A 17140-nucleotide genomic window follows, 5' to 3' on the forward strand; every position below is an offset into this window, starting at 1 on the left:
AACCTTTCACTCTTATTTGAAGGATAAAGGTAATTTGAGAAATGGCCACACATAAGGAAAATCCAGACATAGAACCACTCTGGATATTCAATAATGTAGATTCAATCTTTACCCATTTGTCCTTGTATCAGTGTATCAGAGGCGTTGCCTGTGGTCACCATTCTCACAGGCTAACCTGTAAAGAGAAAAGGCCAGAGTGAGGAACACTATTCCAGTATGTAAGTTCAGAAACCTGGGCTACAGTCATTCCAAGGATGAAGTAAGATATTAAAGATGAAAGAAAAGCGTGTAATAGGGGCTGACGTTGAACTGTGGATGCCTTCAAGCCAAAGATAATGGTTCAACCCGTCCTACTTCCCCCGGCTCAAGGTCTGTCTGTGTTTTCCTAGAGTGATGGACAGCTCTGCCTGAAGCTCCTTTTTGTTCCTCTGGGAATGGGACTGGCTGGGCTCACTGTTTGGCTCTTGGAAAGGCTATATATATTTAATATTGAGTTCACAGCTAGAACTGGCTTGTTTTGTAAGAACTGGTAATCTGGGACTCCCAGTGGGGAGAGAGGTCTGGAGTTTACAAACTTGAGTTGGGAAAAAGCATGAGAATTAAAGGGCATTTTTTCCTTTAATCCATTTGTTTCAGAGGGAGAAAATAGAGATTAAGGATAAAATTATAGTCTTAAGATACTCTTTGTTGAATAACAAATAATTCTTTTTGCTTTGCTAGGTCATAGATACTATAAAATGTTTTATGGTAGATAGTATCACTGATAAATCATGGGTGTCATTCAAACAAAATTAGCAATGAAAGGATTGAACCAAAACTGGAAAGAGATGATAATAGGGAGCAGGTATATTATAGATTAAACCTTTAAAAATCCATTCAGTCATTCAATAAATATCTAGTAAAGTTTATTCATTAAATAACCATTGAATAAGTACCTGTTTGGTAAGTATTAAATCCCAGGCATTATGATTCTGTTTGGTTAGTTATGGTTAGGGTTAGCATTATAAAGTCTCATAATACTTTCATTTTTCTGTGCATAGCAAGAAGCAATTAGTGAATTGGAATAGGCTCCAGACATTCAATTTAGGTTCTGAACTTCTGATTTTTGTGTCTGGCAAGTAACACAGCCTCTGTTTCTGTAGAATGGGAATATAAAGAGATAACAAACAAGCCAAGGGAAAGAATCTCTCTTTTCTTCTACCAGTTACTTCAGATATTCTTGAGATAATCTGTGAAAATGACTTTTGCAAAAACACTGTATTAAAATACACAAAGGAATGAGAAGCCTTTTTGTTGACTTTTGTACTTTTTTTGTGTTTTGCAGGCCCGCAAGTACATAATGGACTCCATGGGAGAAAATTATGCAGAAGGAGTTGTCCTGGACTTGGAAAAGACATGGGAGGAATCTGACCCACGGACACCACTTATCTGCCTCCTGTCTATGGGCTCAGACCCCACAGAGTCTATCATTGCCTTGGGGAAGAGACTAAAAATAGAAACCCGTTTTGTGTCTATGGGCCAGGGCCAGGAGGTCCACGCACGGAAGCTCTTGCATCAGTCCATGGCAAATGTAAGTCCAAATACTCATGATTATGATACATCATTATTTAAAATATTCTGTACATTATATCTTACAGAAATTATTACATGATCCTAAAATTTGACTAAGTTGCTTTACACAAAGAATCTTGTAGAATAATTTATGCAAAAGGTATGGCTTACTCTTTCCTGAGGCTTTTGTTCTTAGAGATAGATGTAAGATTCCCAGAGAAGATTCTTCCGTTTTCTAGAAGGTTTACGTCTGGCTTCCAGTAGTTTGAAAACTCTGTGGGAAAAGGGATTCTGTAGGCGAAGCCTCTCTCAAATGCTTTCCGTGTAGTTCCTCTACTTCACCATGTGCTGCGCTCCCCAGTCTTGACCCTATGTGCTTTGCCCTCTTCTAAAGAAAAGTCAACTTTCATCTTTCATTAGAGAAGAAATGCTGAGGGTTGATTCCTTAGCTCCTCTTCCCTGTTTCCTGAGGTGCCTTCTTCCATATGTTCCTAACTGCTTTGAGGAGCCAGGTGATATAAACCAGGTTACATCTCAGCATGGCCCCAATACCAGGTTAAGATTCAGCTTCTTGAGTCTGTTTTAAAGGTTGTCAATGTTGCTCTCACTCACACTCTCTTTGTCTTTAGTGGCTCATGGTTTTACTGTAGTTTTAATAGAATTTGAGAGAGCTGAGCTAATTCTTCATCTTTTTTTTTTTTAATATTTTTATTTATTTATTTATTTGAGAGCGACAGACAGAGAGAAAGACAGGTAGAGGGCGAGAGAGAGAATGGGCGCGCCAGGGCTTCCAGCCTCTGCAAACGAACTCCAGACGCGTGCGCCTCCTTGTGCATCTGGCTAACGTGGGACCTGGGGAACCGAGCCTCGAACCGGGGTCCTTAGGCTTCACAGGCAAGCGCTTAACCGCTAAGCCATCTCTCCAGCCCTAATTCTTCATCTTTACTTGAACGTCTTGTCACCTCTTTTTATGTTTTACTAGGGTCATTGTTATGGCTGACACAGTAGGTCATTACTGTGATTGACGTGATAGGGTATAGTGAGACAGGCACATAGAGAAATTCCCAGAAGCCCATAGAGTATCTCAGTTTAGCACACTGAACTCTTATGTTTGTCCTAGATTAATTTAAAGTAGTCAGTGTGTTTTTGTATGAAAGTTTCATGAGTTAATTTCCAAAGAAAGTTGGAGTCATGAGCTCTGGGTGAAACACAAAATAACCCACTTTTTGTTTCTTGTCGTTATTGCTCAGGGAGGATGGGCACTTCTACAGAACTGCCACCTGGGGCTTGATTTCCTGGATGAGCTAATGGACATAATCACAGAAACTGAGTCTGTCCACGGTGCTTTCCGCCTGTGGATGACCACCGAGGTTCATAAGCAGTTTCCCATTACGCTCCTTCAGATGTCCATTAGATTTGCCAATGAGCCCCCACAGGGCCTCCGAGCGGGACTGAAAAGAACGTACGGAGGTGAGTGAGGGATGCTTCTGAGTGCAGAAGATTTTGCACATCAGTTGTTTTCTTTCAGCAATTGTAAATGCAGAACTGTCCAGCAGGACCGTTCCGTAGCCTGATGGAGGGGACGGTCTGGCGCTGCTGTGCTCCGCGGAGGGTGGCCCTGCCAGTGTTGCTTGCAATGCCTACTGGTCCGGGTGGGATTCCTGAGAACCTGCATCAAGTCAGGCACACAAAGTGGCACATGCATCTGGAGTTTGTTTGCAGCATCAGAAGTTCTGGTGTGTTTACATTCCCTCTTTCCTTCCCTGTCTCTCTCTCTCAAATAAATAAATAAATAATGTAAAACTGAGTAAAGCCTGCCAGTTTACAAGGTAACAAGTACATAAAATAGATTTGGAAGGACAATAGCAACAAAAATTAAACGGCATGTATAATATATTAACATTGTTGTAATCATTATTTCGGGGATGTATTTGGGTTGCAGTGGGTTCCTGTATACATTTTAATAGTGAATATTGATCTAAAATATATGTTCTTGCTATATGTCTCAAATATTAGTAATATAGTAACTTGCTAGTTCATAACCATAGTCGTATCATTTATATTAACTGTCATGTTTCCATCTCTATTTTATCTTCACACATTCTCTGGATTGGTAGGAACTTGGTCCATGCAAGCAAGTCTGCCTCACAAACCCAGTCTATTTGCGGATTCTTCTGAGATATGACCTGTGAATCTCTAAATTCCAGTTATAATTGTCATATGTATGCCATTAAAATGATTGAAAAGAACTTCAGCTTGGTATCAAGAATTTTCAGAAAGTTTTTTTTTTAATGAAAGAAAAAATATCTAAAGGTGTGTGATAAATAATCTTTAACCATCACAGGTGTGAGTCAAGACCTGCTGGATGTGAGTGTTGGGGCCCAGTGGAAGCCCATGCTATACGCAGTGGCCTTTCTCCACTCCACTGTTCAGGAGAGGCGCAAGTTTGGTCCTCTGGGATGGAATATCCCCTATGAGTTTAATCAAGCAGACTTCAATGCCACTGTTCAGTTCATTCAAAACCATCTAGATGATATGGACATCAAAAAGGTACCACTGTGCTTGCTGCTTTGGGCATGGAGGATTGTGGGTATGGGTGGTCAGTCTCTCATGAAAGCCTAACTTTGAGGTGAATCACGTGAGGAATCATAATATACATAGGGCCATCTTCAAACCACAGGAACATAGTCATCACTGTGTTTTGATTTAAGACAAAAACTGGAAAAAATTTTGCTTATCCTTCTATTTCTGAAAGGACAATTGACATTTTGTGTAAAAGAACCTAAAAATACCTACGACAGTGGGGTGGGGTGTGTTTTGCAATACAGAAGGTAGTGGTGGAGGGTTAAAGTTCTAAAAATTAAATAAAACAAGAGTTTAGGAGAGGGAGAGATTGCTCAGTGGTTAAGGCATTTGCTTGCAAAGCCTAAGGATCCGAGTTTGATTTCTCCAGTACCCATGTAAGCCAGATGCACAAGATGGCACATGAATCTGGAGTTTGTTTGAGTGGCTAGAGGTCCTGGGGCACCCATTCTGTGTCTGACCCTCTCATTTTCTCTCTCATAAAAATAAATAATAAAGAAATGTGTTGTTTTTTAAACAAGAGTTTGGATCTCATTAGTTTGTTTTAAATAACTGCCCCATGGTTTTCAAAGTGCAAACTTTTATAACATTAATATTAAAGTATGAAAATGTGATGCATCAAGAGAGTCCATTTCACATCATGAACATGGGGCCACTTAGTTCTTCTGCACTTGTTTGAAATTACCAATGAAGAGTGACTGAATTGATCAAGATGATGTGACCTGATGGGGAAAGCAGGGCCGAGACAGTGGTCAGTGATGTGTGATTGTCCTGTAACTGTCTCCAGGGCGTGTCCTGGACCACCATCCGCTACATGGTCGGGGAGATCCAGTATGGAGGCAGAGTCACAGACGAGTACGATAAGAGGTTGCTAAACACATTCGCCAAGGTTTGGTTCAGCGAGAGCATGTTTGGATCAGATTTCACCTTTTATCAAGGATACAGTATTCCCAAATGCAGCACGGTGGAGAGCTACCTCCAGTATATCCAGGTGCGCCAGCCCTAGAGTTTCTCGTACAGAACGAAGGCTCGCAGCTCTGCGCTCTTTCTGAGATTTGTTTGCAGGGCTTGCACTGCTTTTACAACTTGTTGGAATCACGACCCTGTAAAAAGCTTCTGCCGTATGTTTTTTTCCATAGTTTTAAATTCACCTGTTTAAAATGTTTATTTCTGCTCTGATTGTGTGTTAGTGTGAGTGCCTTTCTTACATCTCTCCTCTTTAATGCTTCGGTAAGGGGTGTTTGTGGGCGGGGGATGACAGATTGCATGCGAATCGTGTAGGCCCATGAAGCCTCAGCCACCACAATCACAGGGCAAGAGCAGCTTCTGGATGGAGTTTTTCATACTGTTTATTCACTTGACTGACCTAGATGTTTACTTCTTAATGCTGGCCTAAGACAGCACATCCACATGATGTCCTGAAACCAGCTTTGTATGAGCACATCCTTTAAACAGAGTTTCTTAACGCTGGCATGTTGACACCTACATCCAGGCTTTGTTCAGTTGTGGGCTGTCCCGGCGCTTGTAGGATGCCCTGCAGCCTCCCTTGCTGTTACCCACTAGATGCCCATAGTATACTTGCCCCCACCCCCACTCTGCCCAGGTACAAGATGAAGAAATATCTTCAGACATTGACCAATAATCTTTAATGGGTGGGGGAACTGTCCTGGGCTGAAGAACATGGCTCTAAGAAGGGATAATGTAGATGTTGATAAGGAAATTTAAGAATACGCAGGGGAACAAATTGTGATGTTCAAAGGAACCATATTCTGTCTCTGAACTTTAAATGCACTAGATTATGATTTAATGGTCTCTTTGCCTCTATCTAAGATTTATCTCAGAGTAAACAAATGAAAACACAAGACCCCCAAAGGGATAAATTTATCAGTATATTTATAGCTTTTTTGACATATAAATGTAATGAGTTTATCATATATAACCCTCTGTACACTTTTATTCATTCAAATTAACAAATATATGTGTCTTACTGTACTATGTGTGTCTTTAAATCAAAGCAGGTGAATACCAAAAGTACCTGAGTAGATATAAATTTAGGGATGCCTGTGTTTATATGTCTAAATATACACCTCACCTTACAATAAAACCAAGGTAGCTCATGAAAAGATATCACATGAAAAGGAATAGATCAAGGGAAAAAGGAGGAAAATCTGAGCAGTAGGATAAAGTGAAGGGAAGATTCTCATACACAGACATACGTTTCAAGATGTGTGTGTGTAAGTTTTCATCTCTCCAGGGGTTGAGGAAGTCTCTTGACTACTTGTGCTTCCAAGTAAGCCTCCCTCTCACCATTTGTTTGTTTCTGTTGCTGTGTCAATATTTCTCCTTCCCTACTGTCCATCTTTCTCTCTGGGAGAGTAAAAATCCTACCTGTAGTCTTTATTTGGGCCATACTTGTTCAAACTCTCATTTCCTAATGTTTATATAAAATAATAACCATTGAGTATATGACATTTATTTCAAGTTATTTGAATTAAACTCTCAGAAAACAAAATACCAACTCATAGCTCCATTGTGCCTCCCAGAGCGTATAACTAGACTGTGTCTGACGACATTTCGTTTGAGTTGCAGTCCTGTGTGAATTGAGAGTCTATTTGATGTTTCTTGATGTTTATTTTTCAAAACAACCTTTGATTTTTGTTCTTTTGGAGAAATGTTTTTGAGATTTGAATTTGGACACAAAAAGACAGATGCAAGTGCTTACCCTAATGAAAGCATTGTTATTTCCCAAGACTGTGTCATTGAATTGGCATGCATGCTGGCAGTGCATGCTCATCTGGGGTGTTTCTTGTCCAGAGCTTGCCAGCCTATGACAGCCCTGAGGTGTTTGGCCTGCACCCTAATGCCGACATCGCCTACCAGAGCAAGCTGGCCAAGGATGTTTTGGACACCATCTTGGGTATCCAACCCAAGGACAGCTCTGGTGGAGGGGATGAGACACGGGAGGCTGTGGTAGCCCGGCTGGCGGACGACATGATGGAGAAGCTGCCCACAGACTACATCCCATTTGAAGTGAGTTCATCAAGCCCTACGGGTCTGGCTAAGAGGACTGAGGAAGGAAGGAGGAGGGCAAAACACAATCCTTCCCAAGTGAAGGGAATATTCAAAAGAAAATTCTAATGATGCAGGGAAAGAAAAGCATAAAGAAACTTGGCAAGAATGCTAATATTTATTACTAATGATAAGTGAATCCTGATAAATTAGGATTACTTCTTAGAGCCTTCCCCTGAAGTAATTCATGTTGTCATTTGTCAAAGGAAAACAGTGTATTTTAAGAGAGAACCACCTGCTTATCGTGTGTGTGTGTGTGTGTGTACATGCACGCATGCATGTGTATGTGTGGCTTAAAGCACATTTTAAATGCAGGCCCTTTTCCTTTCTGGGGTTCTACATTATACCATCTCTCTACTGGTTCTTCACCTAGCTAGCTTTGAAAATTGATTTATTTAATATGTAAGTAGCTTCTAAGCAGATTTATAATTATGACAGTTAATAATTTAGACACTGTAATACACATTGTGAGAAAATATCTCATAATGAAAGCAGAGGACCCCCTACCAAGGGTTAATAGGATTACAAAAATCTTTGATAAGACTAAAAGTAGGTGCATTTTAAGAGACAACCACAAGATACAGCTCATGGCTACAATAGTTATATGTGAACTGTGTTTTCCATCTGGCTTTCAGAAGGCTCTGGCAGCATTCTTATCTTCAGCATCCTTTTGCTTTCTACTAATCAGGCTGTTTCAGCTGTTAGCACTATATCCCGAACTCAAGGATCTATTGTCAAGGGAATTATTTCCCTGGGGAGCATCTCTGATCACTTACTTAGTGAAAATCAATACTGTTACCAGCTTTCATGATTCCTCTTCATTACAGGCTCAGGAGAGAGGTCACTGACATCTACTGGCAGTTAAAATATTTATGAAGCAATTAAAATATCCCAAAGTAGAATACTTACATAACAAACGTGGTGACTGGATTTAAAAGACTTCTTTTGCTGAATTTTTCAGTGCCACATTAGAACAAGGCAATTCAGCCTCACACAGTATCTGACACTTGGAGGATATAAATAAATAAATAAATATGTGTACAATGGAAATGAATAGGTAGATGAATGGAAGGATGGCTACATGTATGGAGAAAGCATAACGCTTTAAAAATGGACATCTAGCTTGGTGGGACAGCGAGAAGAGTGTTTGCACGTCTGCCTGTCTGTATCCACACATGTGATTTAATAAGGTCACTAAGTAAGTGAGTATTTCCTGCAGGCACATTTGATATCATGAGGCCATGTATTTTATATTTGTCTTTGAATTATGGCTCTGTGTTCATTTCCACATGGTCTCAAATTTCAGCTTGATCGTATAACAGGTATTTCTGGTTTTAAGTCTTCTTTTTACTTCTGCTAAAACTACAATTAAAAGTGCATTCTTCATGGGATTATAAAAATTAGGGCCTATTCAGAAGCCCAGGGACACCAGCTTCATAAAATGATAGCTGCTATGTAATTCTCAATGTGTGCTTTTGAATGTCTCTGTGGCAGGTAAAAGAGAGGCTACAAAAGATGGGGGCTTTCCAGCCAATGAACATCTTCCTCCGGCAGGAGGTAGACAGGATGCAGCGGGTGCTCAGTCTGGTCCGCAGTACCTTGACTGAGCTCAAGCTCGCTATCGACGGCACCATCGTCATGAGCGAAAATCTCCGTGATGCGTTGGACTGCATGTTTGATGCCAGAATCCCAGCTCAGTGGAAAAAAGTATGCATCATCCCACTGTTCTCTTTCTGCTGTGTGGCTCGTTGGGAGTGATTGCCATTGCAGTGTAAGGCACTGGCATACTTGACTTAAGCCAGGTTTCTCATTGAATCCATTCAGAGGATAGATATGGATGGAAAGGATCTGGCATACCTAAGTATCTGTGGCCCACTCACACACATGATTCCGCTTAAGCATTTCATTTTCTTGTCTTTACATATGATGAACTTGAGATTGAATGTTTCCCAGATCACATTTCTAAGGAATATAAGAATCAAAAATTTAAATCTGAGACCTTGGAATCCAAAGTTTTTTTTTTTTGTGTGGGGAAAAAAAGTTTTATTTTGGCTCACAGGTCCAAGGGTAAGCTCCATGATGGCAGGGAAAATGAAGACATGAGCAGAGAGTATACATCACCTCCTGGCCAACATCAGATGGACAACAGCAATAGGAGAGTGTGCCAAACACTGGCAAGATGAAGCTGACTATAATACTCATAAGCCCACCCCCAACAATACACTGACTCCAGGAGACTTGCTTTCAATGCATAAAGGCTTCATTATGATTGAAATAGTTCTAAATCTCAGAGCTTAAATGTAAGCCTTGCTTCTCCAACCCATACTGACCGAAAGGAAGTTTTGACTTGAATTCTCACTGAGAATCATTAGTAGAAGACAAGTCCTCCTCTTCAGTTTTGTGCTCAAAGGCCTTCCTGTCTGCCGTGGGGCTCTTTTTTTTTTTTTTAAATTTAATTTATTAGTTTTCTTTTCAGTGAATATAGGCAGTTTGGTATCATTATTTAGGCTCATCTGTGATCTACCCCCTCCCATTAGACCCTCCTTGTTAATGAAAATGGGTCGTGCATTGTGGAGTTAGCCCCCAGTTATTAGTATGATAAATGTCTCTGCAAATCATGACCCAACATGTGACTCTGACATTCTTTCCGCCCCCTCTTCCGCAAGATTTCCCTGAGCCATGTTGGGTTCATTTTTGGTCTGCTTCAGTGCTGAGGTGTTGGGGGCCTCTGAGGCTTTGGCTCTCTGATTTGGTAGGAGTTGATTTTTCTCTGCGTTGGTCTCCTTCCCCTTTGTGCTGGTATCCGGTTCACAGGAAAACATCACCCTTGCTTATTTCGCCAGTTGTCCTTAGTTTCAGTTGGGCCCCCTTTGAGGTATGTTGGGGCAGCTAACTTCTTAGGATCTGCATCTATCTGGAAAAGAGAAGCAGATTTTCCAACGGAGAGTAAGTTAGCACCCGGAAAATTGAGATAACACTTACTTTTTTGATAGACAGTTTGATAGGTGTAGGCCCTCTTATACCCTGTGATTGATGGTAGCTTAATATTGTAGAGTGGGCTTGTGTTTGGGTATGTTTCTGACTTGTTTCCCAGCTCTAGCTATGGGTCTAGTACCACTGAGTGGATCAGTTAGCCAAATCAAGAGCAATTGATTCCTCACCATGGCTGTGTACCACTATTGCACTTGTGTGGGCATCACATCCGGTTATTTGTTGCTAATTAGGTTAAACAATGTGTTGCTTGGACAGATCTTGGTCATTTCCCCCAGTCGCCTATATAGCGCCTTCTGGCACTAGACATGCTGACTGTCTGGGGATTGACTCTCTCCTGGCTTCCAGCCATGCCATTCCATTTTACGCATCAGCTGTGTATGGAGTCTTCAGCAATAGGGTCTTACCACTGGCCTTTGGTGGGTCATCAAGTACTCTGACAGAAGTCTGTCATTGTTTTGGGAAACCTTGTAGGTTTCTCTGATCAAAAGCTCATTGTGGATGGTAGGCCCAAGCTGGAAGTGGGAGTTACAGGTCAGTGTCCACTAAGAAATTGAGGAAAAAGATAACTAATATACAAGAGTTAGAGAGGAGAGAGATAGAGGGGAGAGGGGGAAAGGGAGGGAGGGAAGATGTAGGAGATTTAGGTCAGTCTTGATCCTACCCTCTCCAGTGTCTTGTGGTTCAGGTGTTTCCTGTAAGGGTCTAGTGAAGGTTCAGCCATTTGGTCTGTCTTTAAGGAAGTAGAATTTTATGGTACCATTGCCGTTTGGGTCCGGATTACTGTTTTCCACCCTTTGATTCCCTCCCTGTCCTCCCATCCACCTTATTGTCTAGTCCATGAGGTGCTTGGTGGGTATGTAAGGCATCTTGGGCAGATTCAGGTTAGATGTTGCAGATGAGTGAGACTATGTGTCGATTTTTTTTCTGTGATTGGGTAAGTTCGCTGAGAATGATCTGTTCCAGGTTCAACCATTTTTCCTCAAATTTCTTTATGTCGTTTTTTCTTACTGCTGTATAGAATCCAAAGTTTTTGATGTTAGTTTTATAGAAGGAAATATGTCTACATTGCCTGAAATATGATAAGTCACACCAACAAGAAAAATAATTCTGTAAATACTGTGGTAATATGTCTAAAAACAAAACAAACAAAAAAGGAATAATTCAACAGCATGCTTATAGACTGCTTGCTGGAAATTGTGGTAAAGAGAGATGTAGTCGTGAGGAATAATTTTCCACTTGGAATATGAAAATGGGCTCCCAAATGTCTTTATAAGTAGGAAGTGAGTATATTTTAGGAAGTGACATTTGAAGGGATGGAGCCTAAGCCATACTTTTATGTCTGTGCTTTCCTGAGGAGGGTTTGTGTGTGTGTGTGCACATGTGTGTGCATGTGCATGGGCTCATGTACAGCACGTATCCATGCCTATTTTGTGAGGATATGTACGTTAAACTGCTAAGGTTTGTTATTAAGGTTCATTTGAGAAAATGCATGGGAACAGTGTAGCAGGTATGCATCACTTCTGTCCCCACATTTCCTGAGAAATTCAGGATTGCTGCCAGTCGTTCTTTCTATCAGTCCTTCTTTCTATCTGCCCCTTGCCATCACCTTTGGTGACCTCTGTCTCCATAGAACAACTCCAACAGGTAATGACCAGATCACCCACTCTCTCAGTGTCTCAGCTTCTCAGATTGCAGTTTCTATCCCACTTCACAATGCATATACTCTACCATATCAGAAGGTAGAAAAAGAAGAAAAATTTGAGATGAAGGCAGGTATAGAGCTGTAAGAGGACATGACACTTTGCACCCCCCACTATGAATGGAAAGTGAAGGTGGACTGCATGGTAGTTCATTTCCTCCAGCTGCTTCATCTGCCTGGGAGCAGGCCGGGATAGGTACGTGATGGAAGGATTTGTCGACTACGTACAAGACAACTGCGGTGGAGGAAGACATGTTTGTTTCTTGGGACTTTCAAAGCAAAGGGTCATAGACTAGGTAACTTGCAGAACAGAAATTTCTTTCTCCAGAGTTCTGGGGGCTTTTTGTCCAAATAGGCAGTTCATCCTTCAAAAGGCCTAGATAAAATCTTTATCTGTCTTTTTTGAGCTTTATGAGACCCCAAGAAGTTACTTTTTGTGGCTATGTTGGGACAATATTGATCTCCATGGTGATCTGGTATTCTTCCCCATGTATAGTCTGAACATCTTCCTTCAGTGCATGTGTGTCTTTGTGCACAGAATTTCTTTATTTTAAAGGACATGGGTAGCACTGGATTAGAACCTACACTAGTAGTTTAAGTTTAAGATGGTCACCTCTGTGAAGGTCATGTCTCCTAATGAGGACTCATTATTAGTTCCACCACCGTTTAGTTTATTAGTTCCTACTACCGTTTCCAGCTGCAAGTGCCTAGTCCATGGCCACTCCTCCAGAACCAAAGTTCCAGAAGTCCAAAATCCACATGGTCAGATTTGTCGTTGTGGTGGTTTGAATAGAATAGATGGCCCCCAAATATATTCAGTTGTTTGTTTGTAGTTTGCATCTGTAGCCACCTGGCTGGAGGCAGTATCACTGGGTGGATCTTAAGGTGTGGTGGTGGGTTTCAGGTTTCAATCTAAAGATATGCAAAGTGTGCCTAGTAGAGTTCCTGAAGTGTGCTGTGCTGTGTGGCTTTTAGGCTTTTAGGCTTGTGCTTCTCTCTCTCTGCTTGGTCCTGTGAAGGCAGGCCAGCTTCTTCTGCCATTTATGGAACTTCCCCTGGATCTGTAGGCTTTAATAAATATCACTTCCTCCATAACTGTGCCTGGTCTGGAAGTTCATGTCAGTAAACCTGAAACTGTCTACTACAGTTGTGCATTCACACTCCACTTCTGGTTCCAAATTTCTGTTGGCACCTCCACGTTGCTGGCATGAACATTCAAACTAGGTTCAGTTTAGGGGAGGAAGTGGTTTGTTTCAAGCTTACAGATCCAGGGGACGTTCCATCCGTGGCACATGAAACTGCTTCCATACATCCAAGCAGAGAGAAAACATCAGCAGCCAGAAAACACCACAAACAACAAACAAAACCTAGTAGCAGCAGGGAACCCTCCAGAGCTCAGAGCACTCCTCATATATTTGGACTAGAAATCAGATCCATCCCCAAACACACCTTAGGGCTGGACCTCAGGATCCTTCCCCTAGTGACACCTCCTCCAACCAGGGAACTGGAGTCCCAAGATAACAAGCTTTTATAAAACACCTGAGGGCTGGAAAGATGGCTTAGCGGTTAAGCGCTTGCCTGTGAAGCCTATGGGTCCCGGTTCGAGGCTCGACTCTCCAGGACCCACGTTAGCCAGATGCACAAGGGGGCGCACACATCTGGAGTTCGTTTGCAGTGGCTGGAGGCCCTGGCGTGCCCATTCTCTCTCTCTATCTGCCTCTTTCTCTCTCTGTCACTCTCAAATAAACAAATAAAAATGAACCAAAAAAAAAAGCCCCCAAAAAACCCACCTGAGTCTATGGGTGTCATACATTCAAACTACCACACCAGGATAAGAAGGAGTGGTCATTAGGTGTCAGACACAGGAAGGGGTAAAGATGGCAGGCCCAGATGGCAAGAAACTTCTAAGGAAGAAAATGATGCAAATGATGACCTGAGTTGAAAAAGGCCAGAGGAAAAAGCTGACTGTGGTGGCACACAGCTTTACTCCCAGCGCTACTTGGGAGGCAGAAGTAGGAGGATCACCGTGAGTTCAAGGCCACCCTGAGACTACACAGTGAATTCCAGGTCAGCCTGAGTTAGAGTGAGACCCTACCTTGAAAACAGGAAAAAAGAAAAAGACCAGAGCATCTACCATGTGATGGTTAATATCTGGTTAACAACGTGACAGAAGTTAGAATCACCATGGAAGCAAATCTCTAGGAATGTCTGTGAGGGGTTTTCTAGATTAGGTTAGTGATGTGGGAGGACGATTCCGTAGTCTGGGGTCCCAGTCAGAATAAAAAGGAGAAGGAAACAGGCTTCGCATTTCTCTGCTTCCTGATCATGAATGCAATTTTACTGGCTGGTTTTGCGGCCATGGCGTCCCTACCGTGTTGGATGGAAACACTAAGTGTAAGCCGAGATAAGCCCTTCCTTAAATTGCTTCTGGTCAGGTATTTGGTCGCAGCAATGAGGAAGGTAATCAATACATATTCCATCACTAGTTCTGAGGGCTGTGGAGTGTGAGGAAAGGAACAGCTTGCTTTTTGTGAAGGCTACAGAGGATGCAGCGTGTCCTGGGGGAGGCTGACTTCAGTGTGGAGAAGGCATTGAGGGAATACTCAGGAGCCAGGTGGAGGAGAGAGAGGAGTTTTGGTAGAGTGGACAGACTTGGGAGGGCAGGAGGCTTGGGGAGTGGATCAGACTGGGGATTTTCAGAAAGGCAGCACATAAAGATGAACTTGAGGGAGGAAGAGTTCTTCAGGCTTGGCCTACTTTAGCTAACAAAAAGGTGATATGGTGGAGTTAGTTCTGAGAGTGTCTTAGGAAAAGCTTTTGTGCCAAGCTATGGATATCTCTCACAGGACATGAATAGATTTCAAGGCCCTGGGTCCTTCCAGCAGCCTTTGGCATCTTGGAAATCTTGTCTTTTCCTTCTTATTTGGTAACACGACCACCCACCTCTCTAGTCACGTAGCTTGAGAACTCAGAATCAGCTTTGATCAGAGCCCCTCCCTTATCTCTTTCTCATCTCCTACAAATTCACTACAAAGACATTTTATTTCTGAATTTTTCATTCTCATTGATAATAGAAAGAACCTTCTGGGTCACTGGCCATCGAAACTAGCTCACCTGGCTCTGCTAGCACTCAGGAGACTCTGGGGTCCCCTCCCTCAGGTCAAATGTAATTTTATATCATCTTCTAGCTAACACTCATAAAAATGATAGAGATTCGTAATTCTTACATTATGATCATTTTATCCAGGTTTTTATTCTAAGAAACTCATTATCAGCCTAAGAAATCATAGTAGCTTTTGAAATGTGGGTAAACCATTTGTAAAAATATTTGAAATTCTAGTGATATGCCTGCCTAGGTTGATTACTTCATTTATCCATACAAAAATATTGCGATTACAGTGAAATATTCTAATCTATGATTTGGAAATACCACCAGTGCTGCTGCTGCGAACATTCCTGACACTCACAACCACTGTTGTAATTAAAGTCACACAGGTGGACTTGGGGAGAAAATTAGAGCTAGTGAATGCAATTTGTGGATAGACAGTAAAGGGAGATAGGTTTCTCTGTCTGCTCCTTAATGAGAGGAAATAAAAGGCATTCTAAAGGAACAAGCACTCCAGAAAGTGACTGCTGCTTTCCTCCTAAAAAATAAGTAGAGAAAGGTTTCTGTGATTTATTTTTCACAGAATATGTTGTAATATGTTGAATATAAATCACATTTTATAGATTATCTGTGGAAATTGCAATCTAAAGATGATGGGAGCCTATTAGATTTAATTCTATAAGTTGTTTTGATTCCTTTATATCAAGCATTTGTGATGAATATATTGGTATGTGGAAGATGATTTTGTTGAAATTAGATATCTTTATTTACATGATGATTACCACATATTCATGTCTTTAACTAATATTAAGGAGAAAGAACTATATGAACATTTTACATGGCAAGGGAATTTCATAGCTTAAAGGTTGTTTTCATTGCAAAAGTGAAATTGTTACCTCACCTTAATTTTTTTTCAGGGTTCGTAGTCAGTTTACATAGCAGAATCAAACCGATATTAACAAATTGCTTTACTGTGCATTTCAGGCATCCTGGGTTTCAAGTACCTTGGGTTTCTGGTTTACTGAACTTCTAGAAAGGAATTGTCAGTTTGCGTCCTGGGTTTTCAATGGCCGGCCCCACTGCTTCTGGATGACGGGCTTTTTCAACCCCCAAGGATTTTTAACTGCAATGCGACAGGTAATAGCTGTGACTGGCACTCAGTGTGTTTTAATTTTCCTCTACAACATTTCCCTTTTTATGATAGCCATGCAGATGTAATAAGACAGAGAATGACTATCTCTGTTTGATACTAACAGTTACATAGCTGTGATTATAAATATAGCTATTTATTCCCAGTCTGCTTACTTGAATTTCATGTACTTGTTATTTTTGTGCTTGATTTAATTTCATGGTTCTTTTTTCAACATGGCTTTTTTATGTGAGCATCTTTAAATAGTCCTCTATTAGCTTGGAGCTAGGGTAATTTGGAACTCAGTGCTCATCACTGTGAGGCGTTCTCTAGTAAGACAAACTTCTACATTGTTCTCTTTTTTATGTATTGTTCCTGCCTGGAGTAGGAAATAACTCGGGCCAACAAAGGATGGGCACTGGACAGTATGGTGCTCTGCAATGAAGTCACCAAATGGATGAAGGATGATATTTCTGCCCCTCCTGCGGAGGGCGTCTATGTCTATGGCTTATACCTTGAAGGAGCTGGCTGGGACAAGAGGAACATGAAACTCACTGAATCTAAACCAAAAGTGCTCTTTGAGCCAATGCCGGTCATAAGGATCTATGCAGAGAACAACGGTGAGTTGTACACTCAGGGAGGGTTGGCATGAGTGGGTTAGCTGACATTATAAACACAGTAATACAATGGGGATTTCATTATTTTACTAACTACCCCTACATTCATGCCTGTGAGTATGATGACAACTAGACACTTTCCTGAATGCTATTGAGTGTATCAGTTTTGCCTAGTTAATAAAACAGACAATATATATGGATGCTTGTAAAGCATTCACAGATATAATCACTAAGGAGATAATAAGGAAATATTTGGCATATTTAACGTGTGGAGGGAAAAGGTTTGAGAGCAGAGTGAGGGTCTGGGTATTAGAGCTGGCTTGGCATTGAAGGGTAGATGTGAGGAGAAGATGAATGTCTGGGGTGCACAGGGCTCTTCCAGGAAGGAGGTG

General features: G+C 41.5%; 1 protein-coding gene across 1 annotated transcript in view; it reads left to right on the forward strand.

Annotated features, from left to right (window-relative positions):
• Positions 1 to 17140, forward strand: part of Dnah5 (dynein axonemal heavy chain 5) — a 247680-nt gene that overhangs the window by 220508 nt on the left and 10032 nt on the right. Inside the window, exons 71-78 of the mRNA XM_045132474.1 lie at positions 1325 to 1570; positions 2802 to 3021; positions 3896 to 4101; positions 4922 to 5125; positions 6949 to 7164; positions 8698 to 8910; positions 15987 to 16139; positions 16520 to 16751. Of these exons, the coding sequence (XP_044988409.1) occupies positions 1325 to 1570; positions 2802 to 3021; positions 3896 to 4101; positions 4922 to 5125; positions 6949 to 7164; positions 8698 to 8910; positions 15987 to 16139; positions 16520 to 16751 (1690 nt within the window). The remainder of the gene's footprint in view (positions 1 to 1324; positions 1571 to 2801; positions 3022 to 3895; positions 4102 to 4921; positions 5126 to 6948; positions 7165 to 8697; positions 8911 to 15986; positions 16140 to 16519; positions 16752 to 17140) is intronic.

The sequence above is a fragment of the Jaculus jaculus genome, chromosome 13 (genome assembly GCF_020740685.1).
Source record: "Jaculus jaculus isolate mJacJac1 chromosome 13, mJacJac1.mat.Y.cur, whole genome shotgun sequence".
NCBI classification, from domain to species: domain Eukaryota; kingdom Metazoa; phylum Chordata; class Mammalia; order Rodentia; family Dipodidae; genus Jaculus; species Jaculus jaculus.